Source organism: Rhipicephalus sanguineus, chromosome 2 (genome assembly GCF_013339695.2).
Source record: "Rhipicephalus sanguineus isolate Rsan-2018 chromosome 2, BIME_Rsan_1.4, whole genome shotgun sequence".
NCBI lineage: Eukaryota > Metazoa > Arthropoda > Arachnida > Ixodida > Ixodidae > Rhipicephalus > Rhipicephalus sanguineus.
The window spans coordinates 51913566-51938590 of NC_051177.1; the positions used below are offsets into that span (position 1 = coordinate 51913566).

The window sequence follows — 25025 nt, forward strand, 5'->3', positions numbered from 1 at the left end:
TACCTACATACACGATCAATTTACTTAGCTATGCATCTTACGATCAGTGGTGCAAAACTCGGTTCATCAGGGGCGAATGGCTCCGGCGATTTTCGCCTTTTCAGCTGCATTCTCCCTTAATTCATATCTCGCTTCCTGTGCATTGGAGTGTTTTATTACGCATCCTCAAATGGTCTCTTGATGGTCGTCTTCCGTTTGTATGTATTGCAAATGGGGATACGTGCGTGTCCACTTTCGCGGGGTACAACCAAAGGCAAAACCGTGGCCTCCGAGAAAGCTACGGCAACCGCGGAGGACACGGGCGAAACAAACCTGAAGGGGGTCACGACCAACATTCTGCGATTTACTTGCATGACGCACGTGGTGTTAGCTAGTTAGAACCAGAACTCTGAGCCTTCAAAACGTACGTACGCCCGCGACGCTGTGTTGTGACGACCAACTCGTCGCGGTGTGAGTATCACGCATCTCCAGTCTGCCTCTAGCTGCACACTTCGTGTTACACGACAAGCACCGCGGTCAGAGCCTCTGCTGAGCTTCATAGTCAAGGTTACCACGGTTTTGCATCAGGGCTACGCAAAACAACAGCAGAGCCACACATTCATGCCACCGGCTGTGGAGAACGCGGGTACTTCGCTTACCCAACACGCTCGCAACGGCCCGTATCCAGCGCTCTCGCCTTTCGTCTTCGTACGACAACTATGGAAATCGGTAAAACTGAACGTTGTTATTCGGTCTTTTACGTCCGTGGCAATTCACAACGCAAGAGTGCGTCTTTTGCGGAGTTTCTTCGTAGCGTGCTCTCGTCTGCTGCTGTTTTCGCCGTCGTTAGGCGAGTGATCCAGCAAGCACTTCACGACGGCTCGGTGGCGTGTCCAACTAGCGGAGAGCAATTCACAGCTCTCGTTCTGAGTGCTAAATGCGCAAACACACGCGATATTAAGCTCAATCGTTGTTTCGCACTCGCTAGTTGCACCTGGTCCCATAGCAAACTGTGCGAGAGAGTCGGCCTATGCACTACTCAATACTTCTCCGACAGGTGGCGCCACACATCTTAGAAACTCCAGAGTCTGACGTCTCTCACACGGACGAGGCGAATGGAAGGAGAGACCAGTGTTACCAGACTACTCTGGTGGCTTGTACCGCCCGTTTCACCAGCTGCTGACGACGATCTGATCACGTAGCGCAAAATTTGACACTGGACAAGAGAGGGACGACGAGCGCTTACTTCCAACCAGCCAGCACTTCGAAGTAAGCCCTCTTCTTCGTCCCTCTCTTGTCCAGTGTCAAATTTTGCGCTACGTGATCAGTTATGCATTACCAACATGCCCAACTTCATACTCTTGCTGACGACGAGCTGCAGACGACTAGCTGCAGACTAGACAACCACTGCCGCTCCCTGCAGCAGCAAGTGCAACAATGTGGCCAAACAAGAGCCCGAAATTTCGCTATAACCCGCACCGCCGGGGGATCGTTTGTCCTGTCGAGAAAAAGGTCCCCGTGTCCCCCGAAGAGGCGCGGGGGGTCGCGCTCACGTGATCCGCAATCCCCCCGTGTCCCCCGTGAATTTCTCCCTCGTGTGAATACCCCTTTAGGCGCTTTTTTTTCTCTCCTTTCGTACTAGCGAGCGCGCTGAAAGCTACACAGGGAGGGGCGGGGTCGACAAGGGGGCAAGAAGCGACGACAGCGCGCGTCGTGACCTTGAGCCCGTTGTTTCCATTTTTCTTTTCGAACGCGCGACTTCCAGTGTGATCGCGGGCGAGCGCGCGAGCACGTCGCGGCATCACGCGGCTGCCGCTGTGACTATGCAGCTCACGATGCTCAAATCAACCAATGGCCGTGCACTTTGTGTCTATGGCGCGGTAATTGGGGTTTATGGCATCATTTGTCGATAGAAAAGCGAGCGATTTCACGATTTCTATCTAGCCGACCTTGAAAATTAATTGTAAATTCCACCCCGCGTGCTGCGCCATAATGTTCCAGGCCGCACTGCGTATAATGGCTTCGTGTTTTGGAAGGGGCCGCTTTTTATCATACTGTCTTTGTCTGATACGCTTGTTCTTCGCAATGAAATTTTAGTTGAAAGCCATCGCACGCTTTCGTCGGTCTGTCTGTCTCTGTTGTCTACACGTGCGCTGCACTCAGATTTGACATACAAGGGGCCTTTTGACAAAGACAGGTCGAAACGGCGGGCGGCCTGTCTGCGACACCTACTGTTGATTCAACCTATCCGCACATTGTATTTTCATCTGTCGGCTCCCACCTTGACTTTCGATTTATACGGTAATTCGTCAATCGCAATGGACCAATCTAATGCGTCTCGTATTCGTTTTCCTTCAGTTAATTCAATCTTGAGTGAATGCTGACGCACCTTGCACTGAAGCCATCGTTCTTGTGCTGGAACCAACGGTCGACTCGCGGGTCGTACGTCACGATGGTGGCTCGGGGCTGGCGGTTAACCCAGCCGCCGATAATGAAGATCACCTCATTCGGCAACCGTGGCAGCCAGCGCTCGGGGTTCGTAAGACCGCACTTCTGACAGCACGCCTGCTTCAGATCCATGGGCACTGAAATATTTAGAGAGTACCACGTGTGCCATAGAAGACCCAGACGGCTTCGATGCCTTCACCTGTTTAACAATCCAGCACATTCGGTTTCACCTCATTCCTCGCTCCCGCAAAATCACGAAAAGCGTACACAGCTGTGGAGCTATTCGCCGCGAGATCGGGCAACAAGTAGCACCGTCGCCGCGCTAGTGCGGATGGGCGGTTGTCGGCACGTATAGAAACGCACGCAAGCGCTTCGTTGTGAGCGATTTGATCCGATTTGATCGGAACCCGATAGTTTTACTATTTGCGTCAATTGCGATTCTTTTCGCTCACAACCGTTGACGCCCACGAACGAATTTATGCGACATTTGTTACTCGTCAATTTCGTATGCCGCAATGAATGGCAACAGAACACTGTGGGCGTTTTTATCTGTTTCTGTCACGTTGTTTTTAAAGGTATCTTTTTATTACACGCGCACGCAGGCAGGCAGGGTCGCACACACACACACACGAACACACACATACGCACATGACCACACGCACGCACACATGAACACACAAACACACACAGTCCAGTGATGCAGAACTAGCGATGGTACTATCGATACTATCGATAGCTGTGTCACTGTCGAATTGTCAATGGTAAAAAATGCTATCGATAGCGCTATTGATAGTAAAAAATTCGATGGTACTATCTATAGTATAAAATCAACAGCAAACACTCATTGGAGAATACCATGTTCCACCGCGCTCTACCATGTTCCCCGCGCGCGTGGTACATGGTAGAGCCGAAGGAGCCGGCTGAAGGGCAAGAAAGTTCACATGTTTGTGTTCTTCACCTGAGTGCTTTGCTGGCACATGATCATACAGTCAAACTGTTCAGCCGTAGCGGAAAGAAAGGCGTTACATGTGGTGGAAGTGCGCGGCTTCAAATTTATATTGCATTTTACGATTTCAAAATAAAAAAAATATCATGAACTACGTTTGTTAATTGTAAGGTGTAACTGGTTGCTTTTGGATGTGAATTTACAGATGAATATATTCTGCCAATTTCACTGCGGAAATTATTTCGTTTGCTAAAAATTGTTCATAAATTAAGCGAAGCTAATAGTGGGCTATCGCAAATATTTTGGCAATATGGCCGGCCAGCAACAGCATCATCATTCACAACACTATCGGTAGAATTGTCACCGAGCTCTCGAATCAACTTGACTATATTCGCGTCCGGCGCGTAATCTTAACAGAATGATCTCAAATAATCGTGAAGCTACTCAAACATTACGGCGCGGTCTGCGTCATGCGTTGCTAAGTCTTTGTCGGTGAAACCCGAATATATCAAAACAAAGCAATAAACACGCGTGGCAGTAACATCGTTAGTAATATTAGCCATGGTACTACCAATTGCACTATCGATAGTTTGTCGATAGCAGTACAGTCGATAGTTTGTCTACACTATCGATAGTTAAAAAAAAAAAAAAACTACCGATGCTATCGATAGTCAATTTACCGATAGTTCTGCATCATTAACACACACGCGCGCGCGCTTGGAGACCTAGCGAAAACGCCCTTACGCACTAAAACATACAAAATGCGCTGCACCACATGTCTAGGAACAACAGGTACCCATGCAGTGAACGTGAAAAACCTGCGCAATTAGTAAACTTTACTAAGGAGAACAGGTGAGAGTTCCAGGCAGTTGCGGGAAAATGCACAGTAGGCCGATTCCACAGTGACGTCTGATGTGAGCAGACAGACACCCATCGGTAAATGAACGCTCACCAATTTCAGGTTCGGGCGCTTTCGGCAGGGCTGGTACAGGGGCTGCTGGCCCGGCTGCTGGCCCGGCTGCTGGTCCGGCTGCTTGAGCGGCTGCAAGCGCGTTTGCTTGCAGTTGCGCTGCGTGGGCAAAGGCAAGTTCAGCGAACAACTGGTTGCCGGCCTCGTTGACAGGCAGGGCGGCAGCCCTAGCCGGCTTTTTAGCCGCGTTTGCTGGAGGAGTCGGCGGGGGTGGCTTTTCCGGTCCAGTCAGTGCGCGCATCAGCTTGTTGGGCGTGCACATGCAGGGGCCCAATCTCAAGGCCTGCGTGATCGCCGCCTGGTACTCGGCGCTGTCGACCAGTGAAGGCCACCGACTGGCAAACTGCTCCAGGGCCCTAAGCGAAAGTTGAGGACACGCGATTAGCCCTGCTTCTACAAATTTTACTTGTTTAGTGTTACACCAAAATAAACAAAGAATACCGCAGAAACTACCTAACGACGACTGGCAACGTTTGTGCGTACATTAAGTCAGACGAACTTCATTACAGTCCTGGGGAGGGACTCCTAGGAGCCCACCGAGGGCGTCGCCTGCGACGGGGGAGGGAGCCAGAGGTTCCCGACAGCTTCGCAGGTCCCCTGCCGAGTTGGCCTACCGAGGCAGTGCTAGAAATGCATTGGTAAATGCCTGCCTCGGTGACGTGGCGTCTTTCTATTTTGTCGCATGAGCGGGGGTACCGCCACTTAAGGTGCTGCAATGCAGCCAATCGGCCGCAGTCAGGACGGTTGGGGGAAATATCTGTATACAAGGCCACGTAGGCCGGTGATGGGAACGTCTCCGTTTGGATTAAGCGAAAGGCGATTTCTTGACCTCTGGTTAGATCCCTGTGCGAAGCTGGTGGTACAGTATTTGGGCTTTAAAATAGGAGCTTGAGCGAGTTCGTAGGGATTCGCTACTTGTAAATGTGTGCGCTTCATGATGCTTGGACGTTAGACGAAAGGAGTAGAGTGAAGCGCACACATTTGCACATCGTGAAGAGAACACATCGTGAAACGCACACATTTACAGGTAGTATTTGAGCATTGCACACATACTATGAACCAGAAGCTCCGGAAAAGGCACAGGAGAGAATTTCTTTACGAACAGAACTGTTTTCTCGACGACATTTCTTGCACTCACTTCATTCACCAATAGAGTTTGTTGTGTTCATTTTTTCATTTTCATTTATTGATACTGTTAGCCCTGAAGAGGGCCGTTACAGGGTGGAAGGTACACATAGTTTACAGGCAAAATTTGCTACAAAATTCTAGTGATATTTCGCAGGGTTGTTACGAACAACAGCGAAAATATACAAAAAGAAATGAGAAAAGCATACTAAAGAGTACAAGCAGAGAGCAGGGTAAAATGCATCGTGTTCAAAAGCAAAGGACAAGCGTAGGCAGCATCGCGAGACTGTTCAAAGCATATACGCAGAACAAAAGTTACATGCAGCCACAATGTTATACACTGAAATGCCGTTTGACACTTTCTTCAAATGACGTTAGCGAAGTACATCTGATAGTGGAATCGGGTAACATATTCCATTCATCGATAACACGGGGGAAGTAACTGAACCTAAAGCAGTCATTGCGAGAGGCAAGGGGCACGATGTACATACTATGGCGATGCCTGGAATGTTCCTGCGTGCTAACCTGAAAGAAACCTGTATGGGTAAGTTTAAACTGATTATGAATTAACTGGAAAATAAATTTTAGTCTCTCAATCTTCGTCCTAATTTCCAAACTTTCTAGACCCGCTTGCGCACAGAGCTCGGAAGGAGAATATTGCCGACGATATTTATTAAATATGAACCTAGCGCTAAGTCGTTGTACCCTTGCTATTTTATTGCAGTTCGACTGAGTATAAGGCTCCCATACAATTTTGGAATAATCAATAATTATTTTTTTCTGGTAAGCAAGGCACTTTATATCAGGGGGACCCCGATAAAGGTTACGCCGGAGACTGTGTAGTGCCTTAGTTGCCTTCGAGCAGACATGGTCAATATGGGAATTCCATCGCAAATCAGGTGTAAACAATATTCCGAGATATTTGTACTTATCTACACGCTTGAGCTTGACGTCGTCAATCCGGTAGTCAGCGATAAGAACGGAGTTAGTAAGAAGCGCATGTGTGGACCTGAACGCGTTTGGGTTGCGCAAAGGACGTTCTCTTAGGGCGTTCTGTTCAAGACCCATCTGGTGCTTAGAGGTTCCAGTTCTATGGAAGGAACGAATCCCGTATGGTGTAGGAGGTAAATACTTTTTAATCTTAAAATATGACATGCTACTTCTCCTTCTTGGCCTACACTTTATACAGCGAAGCCGTCGGGCAGTTATAATTGCGATGCTCGACGTTTCCGTGTTTACTTTGTTTGAAAGGCTGCTCCACGACGACGAAGTACTTGAGGCTGTAGACGAAATGCGTTATCTGAAGTTGTTTTGAACGAAGTGGATCTTTTACTGGAAGCCACAAGGCTACGCTTGAAGCTTCGTGGGTATGTTCTTGCTGGTGTTTAAAATGTTGCACTGAAAACAACAAACAAACTAAAAAACGCCTTTGGTTTAGTGTGTATAGCCGTCAGCACCTACGCGCTGCGACCGCGTCACTAGTGTATGTTTGTAGTGCGACGTCACTCGGCTATATACCCCATATCTGTTGGTCGGTTTGGAAATATGGCTGGGATGTAACTAAATAAATATACGAATTTAAATCCCGTATGGTGTAGGAGGTAAATACTTCTTAATCTTAAGATATGACATGCTACTTCTCCTTCTTGGCCTACACTTTATACAGCGAAGCCGTCGGGCAGTTATAATTGCGATGCTCGACGTTTCCGTGTTTACTTTGTTTGAAAGGCTGCTCCACACCTAAATAAACACTTTGTCAACCTATAAAAACATGGCTGATCCCTCTGTCATAGGAATCGGTATAACACGAAAGTGAAACGTGTGTTCACAGACGTAGTTGAGCGCTTGTTGCGCATTCTTTCGCCCCAAGGGCGAAGGAATGAATGCTACAGCAACAAATTGTAATGCCACGCGAAGAACGGCAAGCAGCTCGAAACTTGCAACGCGCTGCTCAAGCAGAAAGGAAGCACGGAACGAACATACACAGGATGAGCGCGAACTGTCACATTTGTAACTTATTTCTGCGTAAGCACCGCGCTCTTTTCGAAAAAGCGGCCGCTGCAGTGAGCCAAGTGACCTTCGTGCTCTCAATGCGAGACGTACAAATCACGAGATAAGCGCACGCACGAGCGACCACGCCCTGTCGACGCGGGCGCTCGTCGCAACGGCGACGACCTTTCAAGCGCGCTCTAATACGCTGTTCGAGCCCTTCGCGCCATCTCGCTAGTGATAACGAAAACACGCTGTAGCAGCGATCTTTGAGTACCGCCACCGGCAAATGGTGCATATAAATAGCTCGCCGTTAGCACTGTGAAGAACGCACCGTCCGTGGCCGAATCGTTTCGCGCTGCGACGCGAGGTGTCGTAAGTTCGATTCCCGGTGACGGAACTTTTTCTTCTGGTTTTTTCCTTTGCCCACTGTTAGTCTTTATATTTTACAACGTCATTTCCGTGACGGAAATACGTCAGTGGAGCCGTGGTGGACCCCGGCATAAAACACTTTCGTGTTAAGAAAAAGACTAACAGGAAAATCACAGAAATTTACGGATCAAGCGAATGATCCAATGATAAGTGTCAAGAAGTGAGAAGGCCAACTCACTCTTTGCTGCATCGGCCAATGCGGACGCACTGGAGCAGTTCCAGCAGCGCGGTACCGTAGGGCGCAGCGGCTGGCGAGCCTGACGTGCACCATCGTGCTATGGCGTGAAGCACGTTCTCTTCGCGCTCAACGTTCAGCTCCGGCGACGAGAGCAGATCATACATGAGCCATGCAGGCGTGTCCGGAAACTCCTCGCTGTGTTGCCAGATCTGCATTCACCGACCGGGTTCAGCGTATAAGATGGGATAGATGTACGTGCGACCACAGAAGTGCACAGCAAGACAAAGTCTTTCCTGGCTACTGGAATTTGCATCGTGTAACGGCCTCCGTCGTCCGATTCTTGACATGTATGGGCCGATCTCGAAGGCAGCGCAGTATAGCAGAGCGTCTCACTAAATCACGTTTTATCTACCGTGTTCCCTTGCATACTACAAGCACTAGTTAGCAGTGGCTGACGCGGCTAAATGATGGATAATGATGGCTACAGCTGGTTATCTGTTGATGCAACTTCAACATTGTTTTCATCCAATCCTAATCGAATAATCTGAGTTGTCTAAGGATTATTTATAGGGCAGTAGTGGCTTCCTATAATACAGATTGTATTGATAGGACAGTAGTGACTTCCTACAATACGGCGTTACAGTCATACGTGATGCATATAAGATTCACCATCTGCACTACGTTTAGCAATGCCCAGAAGGTAAGACGCGAAGATTGTTTGATAACACGCCACCTATGTGACCAATATATATGCCGAAAACTTCCTCTGGAATACTCTTACTCTAATATTAAACTAAGCCAGGATCACCCCCGCTGCCGTCATGGTAGCGTCAGAATCATGTTATCCTATAGCATCCGGTTGCACTGAAAGGTTTCGTGCAAGTAACCCGAGAATCTAGGAACTGAAAGGGATCGTGTCACTTCGATCGGTCCCGAGCGGATGCTGTTAAGAGTCTTCTCATCACGGTAAAATGGGCCGGTTTCTGGGGTATTCTACAGCCTTATTATGCCTGCAGTGACGGTGATCCCAGATTTTTGGCAATGTATACAGAACAACTGACTCGTACATTACCGCTCAATTTTCTCAAAGAAAAAAAAAGAAAGAAACTGTTACGTTTCCTTTGTCCGCAGATAACTATATCTTCTCGACAAATATATCAATTATATTACTGAAATACTTTGTTTGTTTAAACTAAGGTAACGTTGCTATTTAAAGGGACACTAAAGTGAATCAGCAAATCTGTCTATACTGATAAATTATACTCTGAAGACTCTAGTGCCATTAATTTCACCACAGTACCTTTACTAATAGGTGAGAAAATGAATCTCGAAAGTTACGCTTTTAAATTTCCCGCCGAAATCTGCGATGGTGACGTCACCAATTTCGAGGAGTTTTTCCGTATTTTGGTCCCAGTCCCTCAACTAAGTTTTCTGAAACTTGGCATGGTAAGCCTTTGGCTTCTTCAGAAGACAATGTACTTCCTTTTCACCGATTGGGAATTTTGTAGGCCTTAGTAGACGCCGTCAAAATCAATGATTTCACGGCGAGTGGTGCGGGAAGTTCAACGTGGCGTCGCCACCCACATTTCCTTTTAGCGGCTTCTCCTGCTTACCAAGCGACTTTTCGCAGCAAGCGTTTTCGGTATCGTGAAATACTACTTCACTAATGCGGGAAAATAAAAAAAAAATGGCCGCGTATCTGCGTGCTTCGCTGCAGATGCCGTCGAAAGACGATAGAAGAGCGCTGCGTGAGATATGGGCGCCATCTGGCATACGTCGGGAAACACGAGCTTGTGCACAGGGTTTCCTTCCTCCGTGGCAGAGGGCGTTCGTCGGCGCTAGATAGCGTCGCATTTTCAGCGCAGCCGCATTTTCAGCGCTGCTTAAGAAACTAGGGTCTTTAGAATTACGTATCTATGTATTTTCTATTAAAGGAACACACCACGTAATACTTACCTAGTGATGTTGCGCCTCAGATATGCGTAATGTTTGCTTTTTGATCGACAATGTACACAAGTATGAACCTACCCACCACTTCAAGATGGCTGGGCCTTGGGCAAGTGGTTCGACTTTGGCCGGGTAGCTGAATCGGGTGACAGACAAACAGGAAGACAGACAGACAGACCAAAATTTCTGCGTTTAAGTTCCCCAAGAAAGACTATCGTCTTTAAAACTTTTTTCTCTTTAGTGTCCCTTTAATGTCAGTTATGCTACGCCTCCCAAACAGCTCACCTCGTCGAAGTTTCCGCGCACAAATGTGAACACGGCATCCTCGAAGCTCGGGAAGTAGTACTGGCGCGTGAAGGTGGCCAGGCCCAGACAGTTGTTGATACCCATTGAATTCAGCAGCACCGTCAGACACTTTTCTCGAGCTGCTTCCAGCAGGAGCATGTCGGCCGCCCGCAGCACCTCCAGGATGTCGTTAGCCTCCACGAATAGCTGCACGCGTTGGAATGCAGGGTTGTCACCACATGCGTGACCACTCTGTGGCCGCAACAGTGCCAGCATTGTGGCCATAGGAGGGGCCCAAGTTTCGCCGCAGCGCCCCCCCCCCCCCCCTTTCCTGCTCCTGTGGTCAAGGTCCAAAAGAAAACTAGCTCTGCAGTTGGATACAAAAATGAAAACAGCGATTACGTGCTTCTCACAAATGCATGTCTGTAATTGGTCCCCTGCTTTCCGGGGTAAAGGTGAGAAGTAAACAGTTCTTTGAATGCAACATCAGGGGTACTTGGACGCCATTATTGTCAAAAAACATGCGTAGCCATAACCCTGTGCATTAAAAAAATGACTTGAAAGGTCCGACTGAATAAAGGTATTGGGAAGAATTGGCGCCCCACTGTAGATGATTAAAGGGGGCGCCCCCCCCCCCTGCCCTAAAGTCGCCTAAAAATAGAAAGCGATAGTTCTGGTTGAAGTTAAGAGTTATAATGGATACATGTATCGGAAGAAAACTACGATAAGCGTCAATGAACTGTCAGGATAATCAATGAAAATTAATCGATTGGGTTCATTGAAGGATTGTGAGCCGCTGGGGCTCTAGAGTACGTTACAACTAGTGTTGTAGGCGTTACCGAAAGAAAAGGCACTAAATACGTTACTCGTTGCGCCAACAAAAAAGGAACGCGTTACCGCTCTACGTTATCTCTTAAAAAGTACACCATCTCCCGCTAAAGGGGACCATGAGGCAATGCGAGGCCGGAGCACTTGCACGATCGCGTTCCGTTGGCGTTCGCTGGGCATGCTACCGACCTCGCGCCGTGGAACGCGAAGAAGAACGCTACGTGCGTCGTGTCTTCCTTCTAGCCTGGCCGTTAATTCTCACAGGGCGAGCGGGGAACGCGGTCGACAGGCACGCGAGAGGGGGGCAGCGTAGGAGAGGAGAAGGGGACGGAACGCGCATGCGCTGGCGCTCATCGCGGCTTTGCGCAGGAGAGAATTTCGGCATGTCGAGCCCGCGTTTCAGAGGAGGAGAGGAGAGGGGGAGGGGAGAGGGTGAGTAGAGAGGGGAAAGGGAAGTGGAGAGGGAAGGGGGTGTGGAGAGAAGGTGTGTGGAGAGGGTTTGCGCATGCGCAGTAAGGGTGGTCACGCCGCACACCATCACCACCACCACCGGTTTGAACTCCGCTATAAGATGCTTCGCATCTAAAATCACGTCCTATCCACGAAGTGAATGATGATTGAGGAGCTGGCTCGGAGAAGATTGGGAAAACCCATCAATCTTTCGAACCACAAGCTGACGGTTCTCTTCGAACAACAACATCCTCAGTTTGGGCTTCACCAAGGTTGTCCTCCTGTCCAGGAACTGACGGCAGCACGGACACTTCACGTTCCCCATGGCTGGAGTCTGTCGGTGCAGACTCCAATGCACTGCATCCGGGGTCAGAACGGTAACAGCGTTCGTTACTACAGATGATTGTCTTTTTTCGCCGTCATCCCAACGCTTGTTTTCGGACTGACACACCGAAGTAAAAACTGCATCATCTTGCACTTTCGGCCTGGCAGGGCACTCCGGGAGCGTTGGCGCGATGCGCGTTCGACCCACAGCGGTAGCACGAACCTGAAGCCTTAACAGCGTTCGCACTTGCCAGCTTATTGATAAACTGATGCACCGCTGTATCATCGTTGAACTCCTTTAGTTCGCCTTGCGTCTGCTCAATATGCTTGCCTACTTCAACCGCTCGAGTGAACGTCAGACTGGAGCCTTCAAACAAAAGACGCTCACGTATGTGCTGCGATGCCGTTCTTTCCAAGAGCTTGGTCGCGCACCGCCTTTTCCGTCGCGTCTCCAAAGTTGCAGCATGCAGCCTACTCACGTAACGCAACGGAGTAAGCCTGGATGGTTTCCCCCGGTAGCTGTCGCCGTTTCCGAAAACGGTGCCGCTCCATCAGTTCACCGTTGCGGCGAAATGCTTGTCTAGCACTGCAAGCGCGTCTTCGAAAACATCGGTGCCGCCTTCTTTGCCCTCCTTTCTGCTGCTTGCGTCCGTGGTGTCCGGCACTAGACTGTATAATAGACCCGCTGTCCCTCCAGGCCAAGTGCTTTGAGCAGCATCGCTCTACAGCGTTTCTTCGAGAGCTCCTCTCCGACGAGGGCTGCTCGCTTCAACTGCATCCAGGGTAATCTCTAGCCACCCTATCCAGGGCACGCTCGCAGAACCTAGCGTAGCAAGGAATGGTAGCGGCGGGCTGCAGTTGAACTTGGTGGCTTCTCCGTTGACTCTCGTCGCCACTTATGTATCGCGTAGCAGAGAAACCGGCACGAACAAGGGAGACACGGACGCCGAACTACTCATGTTGACGAGCGCGACGAAAAGTGGCTTTAATAAAAAAATTACTATGCACAGTTGCTAACATAGAAGAACATTCGAAATGTTGCCAACCCACAAGAGGAATAGGCCGTTTCTAGCCAACAGAACACAACACTGCACTTCTCAGAAAGTTGCCCACCTGGTTTGTGTACTGGAACGTGAGGAGCGTGTCGAGCACGGCGGCACTGACCCCGCTGACGAAGACGTCCTTCTGCGAGCCGAACTTCTCACGGAACACTCCCGCGAAGTACGGGCTCATGTTGGAGAGGTAGCTGCGGTGCGCCTCGAACGAACCGCCGTCCGAGGTACGCAGTGTGCAGTCGCCCGCCGCTTCGCCGCCGGGCAGCAGCACTCTGCCGGAGAACATGGCGGCCGCTGCTCTGCTCCAACGCCTCCTTTTTCGAGGAGGCGTTGTCCGTTCCCTTCCGAGATGCCAGCCACCTGCAGCGCCGTTTCCAGAGACCCCTGCACGCACTGCACCCACTGCCACTGATGATCGCCTGCATTGGCGTGTGTATATATATATATATATATATATATATATATATATATATATATATATATATATATATATATATATATATATATATATTCGTGCCTTGTATGAAAGTGTACTCTAGGTACTCGAGTACATGCTGAAGAGCAGGGCATCTGCAGATGATGGGGATGATGGTGGTGATGGTACTCTTGGGAACATTGAAACCTACCCGCTCTGCAATACTGACGAATCGGGCGCATATAAGTGCGATTCCCGCCTCCTCCCCAAGAAAAAAATCACAGCATATCCACGGAGTGAATGATGGTGAGTGGGCGAAGCTGCGGAGGTTCATCGGTAAACCGTGAATCTTCCGTGAATTCTGCCCAGTACATCATCACCGACGTGAGATCGGGCGCGTTTATACTAAAGGTTCGATGAGTTATGACGACTTGCAGCTCACTTTAATTTTACATGTACGCTGTGAATTTTCATTGTTTAGAAAACCATTGCTTTAGAAAACATCTGGCGTCTTTCGTTAAGCAGCTGGCGTCTTTTCGTTTTGCTTTAGAAACATCTGGCGTTCTTTCCTTTTGCTTTTAGAAAACATCTGGCGTCTTTCGTTGGTTTATTTCATCAATCAACGGCGTTTTGAACAAAATTTTTATTGTTTAATCACGCACAGGAGAAATCTCACCAGGCACTACCTTGGAGGTAAACAATGGCTGCTAATGGGAATGAGAGACAGAAGAAGTCGAATTTTAGCTAACACTTACACTTCTACTTCTACTAACGTTTCCTACTGGAACATGCCAATGGCTGCTAATGGGGAATGAGAGACAGAAGAATTCGGCTTTTAGTTAACGCGCACGCTGCGAATTTTTTATTGTGCAACAACGCACAGGAAAAATCTCCCACCGGCACCACCTTGGAGGTCAAAGCGTAAGACTGGTTACGCACTACGACTACTACGACTACGACTACGAGGGACGAACGGGTGCCGCCTTAAGGAGCTTCGCCCCTAAAATCCAGCCAGTTCCACACCGTGAACTGCAAAGCAGAACTGAGGATTCGCGTGCCTTTGTTGACGCTTGGCGTGTGTTTGTCCGAGTCGAAGCTGCGGGTTCACCTGTCTTTCTAGGCACTCGGTAGCGTCTTCGTCTTCCGAAGATGAGGGCTTCCTCGCACTCGCTGGCGTTTCGCCTCCGCTTTTTCCGTGGATCTGCCTCCAATGCCCAACGCAGTTTAAAGCGCCTATTAATAGTTCTAAGCGAGACAGGTTTAGATACTAGTCTTTAGAGTACGTGCTACGGTATAAGAACTTTCGCGCGTAGTACACGTCCCAGCGCAGAACATGTTTTCTTTTTCTTCTCTCCCTTTCCCCCTTAGCCCCGGAAGAGTAGTAGGCTGGAAACCCGCTTTCCAGGCTGACCTAGGGGCATGGCGTCCAGCGAAGAAAAGGGAGCCTTTTCCTTTCACGCTCTACGAGTCCCTATTCCTCGCTGGCTCGGACAGACGAATTAGTCCGGCGGCGCTGGCGTTCACGGGCAAGCGCGCTCTGGCGTTTTGAAACGCGTGCAGCCTGCTCAGCGTCCATGGTGGGAAAGGAGGAGGAGGAATAAACTTTACTGATGCCCCATTCCCGCTCCCATTTGGCGGGAAAGGAAACCTTCATTTGTGATGCAGTGACGCCCTCTTTTGACCTACGTTTTTTGGTACTGACTAGGGAAACCTAAGGCCCGGTCGGCTAAAGCTCTGCAGGACTACCAATAAGTTGTTACCAACCAACATGACCTGTAGCACCCTCTCTTGACCTGTTGTGGTATTGACTTGACTTGTAACGCTTCCTTCTCACTTATTTGGCACGTGCCGGTTCATGACGATGATAATTTTCAATATAAGACATACGGCCAACCTCCAGCATAACAGCTCTGCTGTAAAACGTTCTCGCCTAGCTCACCGCTTTCTTGCTTAAGAAGGGCAATCGATGAAGGGCTTCTTATACACAGCCTAATGAAACCAATGAACTATGAAACTATGCGTAGAGGACAATACCTTCAATTTTCAACTGCAGCGTAGCAATGACACATACGGAAAGGACGAAACAGGCCCCGTTATCGGACGCGCTACGAGACGCGTAATCCGAACGTTGTAGGTTCGGTCATTATGACGGCAAGTTTTTGCCTTCCGCATTAATTTCGTTCGTATTACGTCAATTACTTGCTTGCTTGCGTGTTCCTTGTGTTGGCTCTTACCCACTACGGGGGATCGGCCATGAAACCGGCGGTTAATAAGATATTCAAAAAGATTTTTTTCCTTTTTTTTTACTACACTTCAGTGAGGAACTTCTACTCGCCACTTTATATTATATATGGTTGCTAAAAGAGCCAGACGACGAAGAATAACAAATATGGTTCAACTGAGCGGCTGAGCGGTGATCGTTCTGTGAATGCATGTTTTAATTGAACTAATTCGACTGAACTAAACGCTTGTCCTGTTGCCTTTCCCTTTTCGTATTTGTCTGTAGTGCGCTTAGTTCAGTTAAACCATGCATTTCAACCAACTAGATCAGTTGTCGATTTTCTTATTCCTGGAAGCTTGTTTTCTAACCTACTATGAATGCTGCCCCATGTGTTGCACATTACAGACGTCACAGTGCAACATGTAAGCGACGCATATAAACAGTACATGTAAGCAGTATGGCGCTTTATGTCAGACGAAGAGTCCCTGAAATTTCTCCCACGACGGCAAACGACTATCGGCGGGTGAGCAAAGACAATTCACAAATGGCTGCTTTGTTGCATACCGTTGAAGAGTTGACAAAATGAGGCAACGCCCTGCGAGTAGGACAGAACAAGATTTATTTGATATTCATTCGAACGTGAGGTCGAGCCAGCAAACATTTCCTTCCTGTCTAGCGTTCACGCTTTCCGTATGGCAGGATATCCTGCACCCAATAGGTTTCTGCTTCAGATTAAAGCTTCCTTGGCATTTGCGCTGCGGCTGTGAAACGCGGCGACGTGGAAGCAAATGCGAGGATATCTATGAGCCCGGGAGTACGAAATGCCAGCATTCAACACTCTCATACGTACACAGCGCTAACTTTCAGATAAACGTTTTATTTGCGAACGCACGTATTATTTATGCAATGACAGTCGATCGATAATAAAACCACGGATACGGCATATAGAGACACAGTACGGAACCCGCACGAGACATCAACTGTTGCAGTCCTTTCTGAAGCGAATACTCGCAGAAAATGATGCAGACCTTAATATTATATATATATATATATATATATATATATATATATATATATATATATATATATATATATATATATATATATATATATATATATATATACAATATAACACACACACACACACACACACACACACACACACACACACACACACACACACACACACTTTAAGAGCGAATAGTACATCAGAACTTCCGTCGATACCTACTAATGCCTTATTGTTGCACTTTAATACTTTGGGCACATGTAAGTTAAGGTTAATTTAAGTACAGGCGCTGCTTCGTGTAAGCGCCAGCGCGTTGTGTTGCCGCGTGTTACACACGGTTGCTCCGGTGCGACTTATGGGGAAGCCTGTGGATTCGCAGGCGGTAGCAAAGCCCCTATGGAAGGAAAAAGAGAAAATGAGTAATCAGTGACATGTTAAATATTTCATTGTTGCCAGATTATTTGCTCATCCTCCAGGGAGAGTGGGTGAGAGCAAAAAATCTCAGGCTCTACATCTGCATGTCAAATCAATCTTACTTCGACACTTCAAATATAGGCATGCGCAGGTATTCTCCGTTAAGGGGACAAGGCTTCACCGGAGCCCCCTTTCGGTGTTCCATAATACATATCAATCTGTATACGTTTTCATTACGTTACAACTGTATTAAATTTATTATTTTGCAGTATTACGCTTGTTGTCTTCGTTGAAGCTTGGCTTTCAGAGCTCTGAGCACGCACCAATCACGGTTATATCTGCCTGCTATTCTGTATTTACATGCATCCGCATCGATGGTCGAATATTCAACACGCTCGAATATTTGTTAACGGACATATGCATGGAGTAATAACAGTTGTGGAAGCCCCCCAAAACTTCGATGTACAGCTTCAAGTATTATTTCTTTGTTAACTCATGCAATAAGAAAAACGGCTTAGCGATTCGTTCGTTTTACTAAAGAAAGAGTCACTTTCCTTCTTTGCAACACTCGCATTCTGTTCGAAATTTGGGGCTCCACTATCCAGACAATTTTGCCACAGCCATGTCTAACAAGACATTTAATCATATCACTCCGATGAGCTCTCCATTTCCTGGTGCCCCGAATTGCATGCGATGTTCGCTATTTGTCTTTTAGTATATTCATCGCTCCGTAGCATTGGTCGGGCAAGCTTTCCATGCTAGCGAGTATACTACGGCCTTCCAAGACCACCAGTAATCTAATTGCTCGTGGTTAGGGAAAACTAGTCTGCACCAAATTAGGCTGCGTACTCCCGGATCACGGTTGGTGTAAGGGCAACCTCTCAGTGTATTGCCAACACCTGTTAAGGGGCCCTTAAACCACCCAGAGGTCGAAATTTATTTGTGGCGTTGCAGTATTGCACGAGTCTTCAACCAACACGCAGCGCGAAAATTTTGCAAAACGGTGCCGTAATAGCGGTATACGCGTTTTGTGATCCGAAAGAGGCCCTGGCTCGCTTCGCTGTTTCCCTCGCTACGCTCCGTTCATCGGCTCGTCTCTTCTTCTGGCCGAGTGCTCCTCTTCGCACGACAAGCAGAAAGTGCGGCGAGCGCGCGTACCTGCGAGCAGACGCTAATGGTGACGTCACGGCCAACGCTGGAGATACCAAAAGGCCCGGAGAGGACAAGGGATTCTGTTCTTGGAACTCATGGCGCGCCCGCGGCTCGTAGCGCTGCCGCATTTGGCACCGTTGATCGTGACGGCATTCTTAACTCGGTGCGCGCGTTTACTTGAAACGTTAAAAAAAAAGAAATATCGGAGGTGATGTAGGGCCCTCTGTCTGTCCTCTAGAGTTAGGTGCCACGGAAGCGCTGCACTTTATTGACCCTCGCCACGGGGAATTCGGTTGAATTCCAATGTAAAGCACTCACCCCGGGCCGAGAACTTTCGCGCCACATTGATACCGCTGAGGACGCAGCCAGCCAACGCACTGACGGGCCCGTTGAGCGGCTTGGCCTTGTTCCAATGCCTTTCTCCAGGCGTGTAGCACTCCACGCTTGCCACAATTGACGTCCCTGCGTTTGAGGGCGGTGAAAAAGAAGGAAGACCTCGTGCTAATAACTCGCGATGAATTGTCAAGTTTATCGACATAGAGTGCTACGAAGCTAGCCGTTTGTCACTTATATATGGCATGTTTCAGTTCGATTAGCTTTAGGAGAATGCTCCACACCCATTGCGGAATAAATAAATAAATAAATAAATAAATAAATAAATAAATAAATAAATAAATAAATAAATAAATAAATAAATAAATAAATAAATAAATAAATAAATAACGTTTGCAATATGCTACATTCTCTGAAACACTTGAAAGCGAAAGCATGTTGCACACCTGGTAACGCATTGTGTTATACAGTAAGTGTTATACCAGACTTCATGCAAGAGATACCGAGCCACAATGTGAGACGCGCATTAAATCACGTTGACGTTCGATGTCGATTGCGTTGTTCCTCCCCAACCGAAGCTTTCTGCACCTCACATGGTGTTTCACGACCTCCAGGATTGCAGCCCCGCCCCCCGCTCCTTGACCAAGCGATGAAGTTCTGGCGATCTAAGACGTCGTTATGACGTCGCATGATTACGTCACATGACAATAATGACGCAGGTTCATGGGTTCTGTACCACTGCATTCGCCTAAACGAGACACTTCAAGCTTCCTCCTTAAAAATAAATACCGTTGAAGCCGCCAATGACGTAGATGACGTCTCCGAGCGTCGCCACGCCAAACGTGCTGCGGGCGCAGTTCAGCGATGGTGCCTTGTGCCACCTCAGTGGAAGGTTTTCGTCGCTTTTGAGCACTGCGAAAGAATACATTCGGAGCGAGGGCACACAGTGAGTGCTTCCTGTATTAGTAATAATATTCTTGTGGCTCGCATAGTGGCAATGAATGGGAAGAAGGCGTAATATTGTGGAGTGTTGCAACGGGGTGCACGAAATCACAAGTGGTCGCGCTGCTTACAAAAGCACCCCACAGCAGCTTCATGCGCTACTGATGCTCAGTCGCTACGCGTAACATAAAGGGTGTTTCAAGAAATGCGTCCGAAAGTCCTCAAAAATAAAGAAGATGCGATATTTGCTCTCTGCCTTCACAACTGCCTTTCTGTAGCTGTAGGCATCTTAAGATGGTTAAAGACATAAGAGAGAAAGCGCTAACGGCGTGCGACAAATCTCCGTAAGTCCGCTCGTACTTGACGGATTCTAAAAATGTTTGCGGTAGTCGATTCGCGAGGCAATAAACTCCTTTAATGAAGCCATTCGATGATTACTCGGAGACGTGTTGCAGGGCCCCTATAAATAATGTTGGCTTAACAAGTGGCTCAGATCCACAAATGTCGTCACAATGGTGTACACTTCGCTGGCATTTACATTTAAACACAACGTCGCCATGTCGCCATGCCCAGACACCCGTGGGTGCCATCTCGCGTGACGTACGGGTCCGGTAGTTATAAATGACGGAGTAGCGTGAAAGCAGGCGATAGTGCCATACCTGTGTGCAGCCGGCGGCGTCCGTCGAAGCCCCCAATGACGTATAGCCGGCCGCCGTGGTTGAACATGCGGTGGCTGCAGCGAGGATAGGGCAGCGGTCGCACCAGTGACCATGCGTCCAGCGATGGATTGTACTCCTCCACGCTCTCGAGTACTTTACGGCCGTTGAAGCCGCCGCTAATGTAGAGCCGACCTACGCGCAGAGTGAACACGGTTAAGACTGTTTTAAAGGACGGTACAGTGCCCTTCTTTCTACGCGCCGTAGTCGTGTTTCTAATTAATAAGGATTGACGGTGTTTTACGTGTCACAATTCCGCAATATGGTTGTGAGGCAGGCTTTAGTGGAGCATTCCGGGAATTTCGACAACCTGGGGTTCTTCAACGTGCCCATAAATGTAAGTACACGGGCCTCTAGCATTTCGTCTCCATCGAAATGCGGCAGCTGCGGCTGGGGTCGACCCCGCGTCTTACGAGTCAGCAGCCAAGTATAGTAACCATTGTACCGCCGCGGCGGCCTATAGTCTTATTTATATAGTGCTGTTTTTTTAAACGAGCATACACCACGAAAACTACAGCTTCAGACACTGTTTTGCGGCGTTCTTTTCGCGTAGTTGCACGGTCGTTTCTGTCGCACCGCGAGCACGTATCGCCAGGCCAGAAGAGCAACAGTCGTAAAGTGGCGAATAGCGACAGGCAGGATTGTCAGCAAGCAAAGCGGGAATTGAGGTTTACCTGGCAACAGTAACGTAGCCTGAAATTTTTTTTTTCGGCGCGGGAGGTAGTTTTGAGTCATACTTTATGTATGTTCGTGCGTGCGTTTGTATGGCAAGATCGCCCCTGTCTGGCAAATTTTACCTTTACCACGGCCAAGTACTGGCTTCTGCGGACGTGCCGACCGAGAACCGTAAATGGTAGACGTAGATTCAAGACCACCAAGCTTAATACTTAATATACTTTGAAATAACTTCAACGAATACAAACACACGACCGGTTTAATCTTGTTTCCACGACAACGACACAGACGTGATTATTTTGCGAAGTATGAGGGAAATCACGCTGATGCACTTAAAAGCTTTGAATAAAAAGCACTGTTCGACACACTTGGCTTATTCGATTATATTTTTCGCCCCAAAGGGAAAGATCCTTTAGGCGAACAGAAACGAATCACTCACGCTTACGTACAGGCCTTATTTAAACTGAAAACTCCATATATGCTATTGCGTCGAAGTCCCCTGAGCTTCGAAAAGTGTCGTCAGCACATCTAATCCGGTGCGTGACTTATGTCAGATCCCTTTTCGAATTCGAGTGTTTCAAGTGTAGGGCTACCGGTAAAAGAAGACTGTTGAGATATAACGAGAAAGCAAGAAACAAAAAGCGACCTGACGGTATAATCCAACACACGGCTTGCCTGGCAAACTAGCAATGCAAGATTCATGACACGACGCGAGCTAGGGTACTTTGGTCTACTTACGCAGTTCATTAAAGCGAAGCTAACGTATTTGACTCTTTCGCCCGTTTTCATTGACTGATTCCTGTCAGCGTATATTGCCGCTACAGAAGCACACTGTTTAAAAGCTCTGTACCCTGCGATCTCTATTGCGATGAAATAAACGGTGCCTATCTGTCCTCAGTGTTATAGATCCAAGCCTGCGAGTACGTCCTTCATGATGGTGAAGCGTTAAAAAGAACGGAATCTTTTGAAGAACAGAGGGCAAGGCGCTGTGTTCTCCAAAAAAGTTTCCGTTCTCTTTAGCGCTTCGCCATCGTGAACGCATACCAAAACGCCCAACAGGCAGTCATTCTAGGAGTAGGTACATCCTTCCTTCTAACAGTTTTCTAGAAGTGAATTTGGTTATTCGCGTACATTGACAAACACTGTTGTGGGTTCCCGAACATTTTTCTCAGTCGTAAACCAGATGTGAACGGCCGATAGAGAAACATGAAAGCCAAGAAACCCACACTGCTAAATATGAAAGGAAGCTCTCACCTTTGAAAGCACAGGCCGCGCCGTCGCTTCGTCGTCTCATCATACGCGCAACCATGGTCCACTGGTTTGTACGGACGCTGTATCGCTCCACAGTTGACGTGCGCTCGACGCCTGCGTCAGAAAATGAGAAACGGAATGATATCCGTGGAATGAGGGAACGTCATAGCGAAGCCTTTCTTGCTGACCTCTCCGAGTTTTTGTGACCTTGATAGTGTCTTCGAGAGTGGGCCACACGAGGGCCACACTTGTGTTGTGTCGCTTCTAGTCGGCCAAAGGAATTGAAAGTACACACTTGCGATCCTACGTTCCCCTACTTCTGGCCTGTACTTAACACTCTACCGCCCTACTGCTGCCTAACAGCCCAACTAAGGAAGGCCTCTGAGCGAGTTCCGAAAGAAAGGATCCTCGAAATTGTGGACATCATAAACAATTACAGAAAGCGGTCCTCCCGCGTCTGAGCAAGACGAGGATGCGAAGGAGCTTCGTTTTGTGTACGTTAAGCAAATGCGCGTTCATATGTGCTGTAATCTGGGTGGGACAATAAGCGCTGCTCGAGAACATATCTTAATACATGTAAGGCTTGCATACGTTTGTCACAGTTAGTGTGAAACATAATCATATGGGGGAATCGGTAATGAATGAACACCTGCCCAACGAACCGACATGTTGGCTATTCGGTAAGACAATGTCCGCATAGATAAGGTCCGACATGAGGTATAGAACGCTTTAATATAACGCTTTCCATATACCAATGTTTGTTTGAAAGTAACACAGAACACTCCCGAATTTATTTATGACTGTATAACTTTCTTTGAAAAGAAGTTCAACGTGCTTTTTTTGTCCTCCATGTCTGCATTGACGCCGTGAAGAAGACAAAACCATTTGGAGAAACGTCGGCACACCCCCGTTCAAAGATTTTTCATGTCCGCCCATTCTTCACATCAACAGTTAAACAACATGTAAGCCGCTGCAATATCGACTCCGCCTGCCTCTGGTTAGGCTCCGCACCATTAGACGTCGCTGCCAGCTTTGTTTCCCCCGCAGTGTTTTTCTGTAACACGTAGTCAATGACAAGACTATAAGGACTATCTAATAACTAAACTTGCGTCACCGCAGGAAGTGACGTACCGGTGTGGCCACCCATGGCGTAGATGTGCTCTCCGAGCGCCGCCGCAGCCACGTAAGCCCGCGGCACGTGCATCGGCGAGTGGTGGTTCCACTGGCCGCGGTCCAGGTCGTAGCTTTCGATTGAGCGCAGGTACAGGCGCAGTTTCATGCCGCCCAGAACGTATAGGCGCCGCCGGAACAGCACCACGCCGTGGTAGGCTCTGCAAGTGCTTTTTCAGGTCAGCGGCAACGAATACGCGTCTCATCGGAGCAGCGCACAAGCGTTTACGTGGTTAGTGTGGTAGAAAGACATGAATGACACAAATGTGCTGCGAATAGGATGTGTGAATAGGATGTGCGAATAGAATGCGCGGATGAAATAGACGACCGATTAGGTTTAATTCAAAGTGTCTCGTTTTCTCCCCTTCCACGGCTTATCACGCGACCGCTTAAACGGACACTAAAGAGCAAAACGATTTTTCTCGCATTAGTAAAGTAGTCTTCCACGATACCAAAAACACCACGCTTTCTGCGAGAAGACGCTTAATAAGCGAGAAAACGCGCAAAAAAAGAAAATGCAGGTGGCGACGCCACCTTGGAATTCCCGCACCATTTGCCGTGACGTCACATATTTTTTACGGCGCCTGCTTGGGCCTACGTAGTTCCTAATCGGTTAAATCGAAGTACATTGTCCTCTGAGGGGGCCAGAGACTTGACATAAGGAGTTTGTGGAAATTTCGTCGAGCCAGTAGCGCCAAAATACGCTAAATGCTCTTTAAAATCTTTTACGTCACGAATTACAAAGTTCGGCGCGAAATTTAAAAATGAAACTTTGAACTTGGTTTTCTCCTCTAATAATTAACCTATGGTGGTGAAATAAACTACACAAGAGTTCTCCGAGCACATTTTATCAATCTAAATCAATTCATTGTTTCTCTTTAGTGTCCCTTTAAGGTAAGACATGTGCTCGTTGATGACGCTCAATCGCCCAATTTGATGTATCTGGCCTGCGTGTCTTTTTTTTTTTTGCGAAGCTCTATATGTGTTAAAATCCAGGCTTCCGTGGTATCGTCCGTGTGCGAAAACTCGGACGTAGAGAGAAGAGGAAAGGAAGGTTTCCGAAGCTACCCCCCTTTCAAAGATCGCTCCGGCCGGGAGGGACGGCGGATGCCGTCTGAGCACGCCGTCAGCGACTTGTTCCTCCTCCTTCCTTTCGTCTTTGTCTCGGTTGTTTGCGCGGTGTGGCAACAAAAAGGCGGAGGGTGCCATTCCGGATATCGCGGAATTTCACCATGTTGACAAATTCCGTCTTTGGTCAACTATGTATGGTGTATGGTGTGTGCGTGTGTGTGTGTGCGTCGCAGCTTCACTGGTCAACCACCTCCATTGAGTGACATTGTTCATTGCAGTCAATGTTGAGCGATCCCGGACGCACCTTGCAGTAAAGTCTGCGTCCTTGTGCTGAAACCACCGGTTGACACGCGGGTCGTACGTCTCAATGGTGGCTCGGGGCTGGCCGTTACTCCAGCCGCCGAACACGACGATCAACTCACTCGGCAACCGTGGCAGCCAGCGCTCGGGGTTCGTAAGGCCGCACTGCTCACAGCTCGCCTGCCTCAGATCCATGGGCACTGAAAGAACATTGGCAGATCCCACGCGTTGTGGGAATCAGTTTCATGCGAAGCAGTAAGTGAGTACTTCTATGCTGTATTTTATGGATTTCAGTCAAGCGTTACGAGGTGGATCGACGTGTTTTTGTAAGTGTAGTAGATGTGTGCACATCGTGGGCTTAGCAGGCACGTCGACAACACTGGCGTTCAAAGGGTAACTT

General features: G+C 48.3%; 1 protein-coding gene across 1 annotated transcript in view; it reads right to left on the reverse strand.

Annotated features, from left to right (window-relative positions):
- The window catches only part of LOC119381581 (kelch-like protein 41), a 62857-nt gene that overhangs the window by 14852 nt on the left and 22980 nt on the right, over nt 1-25025 (reverse strand). The window contains exons 5-9 of the mRNA XM_049412831.1: nt 24630-24825; nt 23216-23415; nt 22088-22198; nt 20102-20293; nt 19290-19412 (exon numbers count right to left, since the gene is read on the reverse strand). Of these exons, the coding sequence (XP_049268788.1) occupies nt 19290-19412; nt 20102-20293; nt 22088-22198; nt 23216-23415; nt 24630-24825 (822 nt within the window). The remainder of the gene's footprint in view (nt 1-19289; nt 19413-20101; nt 20294-22087; nt 22199-23215; nt 23416-24629; nt 24826-25025) is intronic.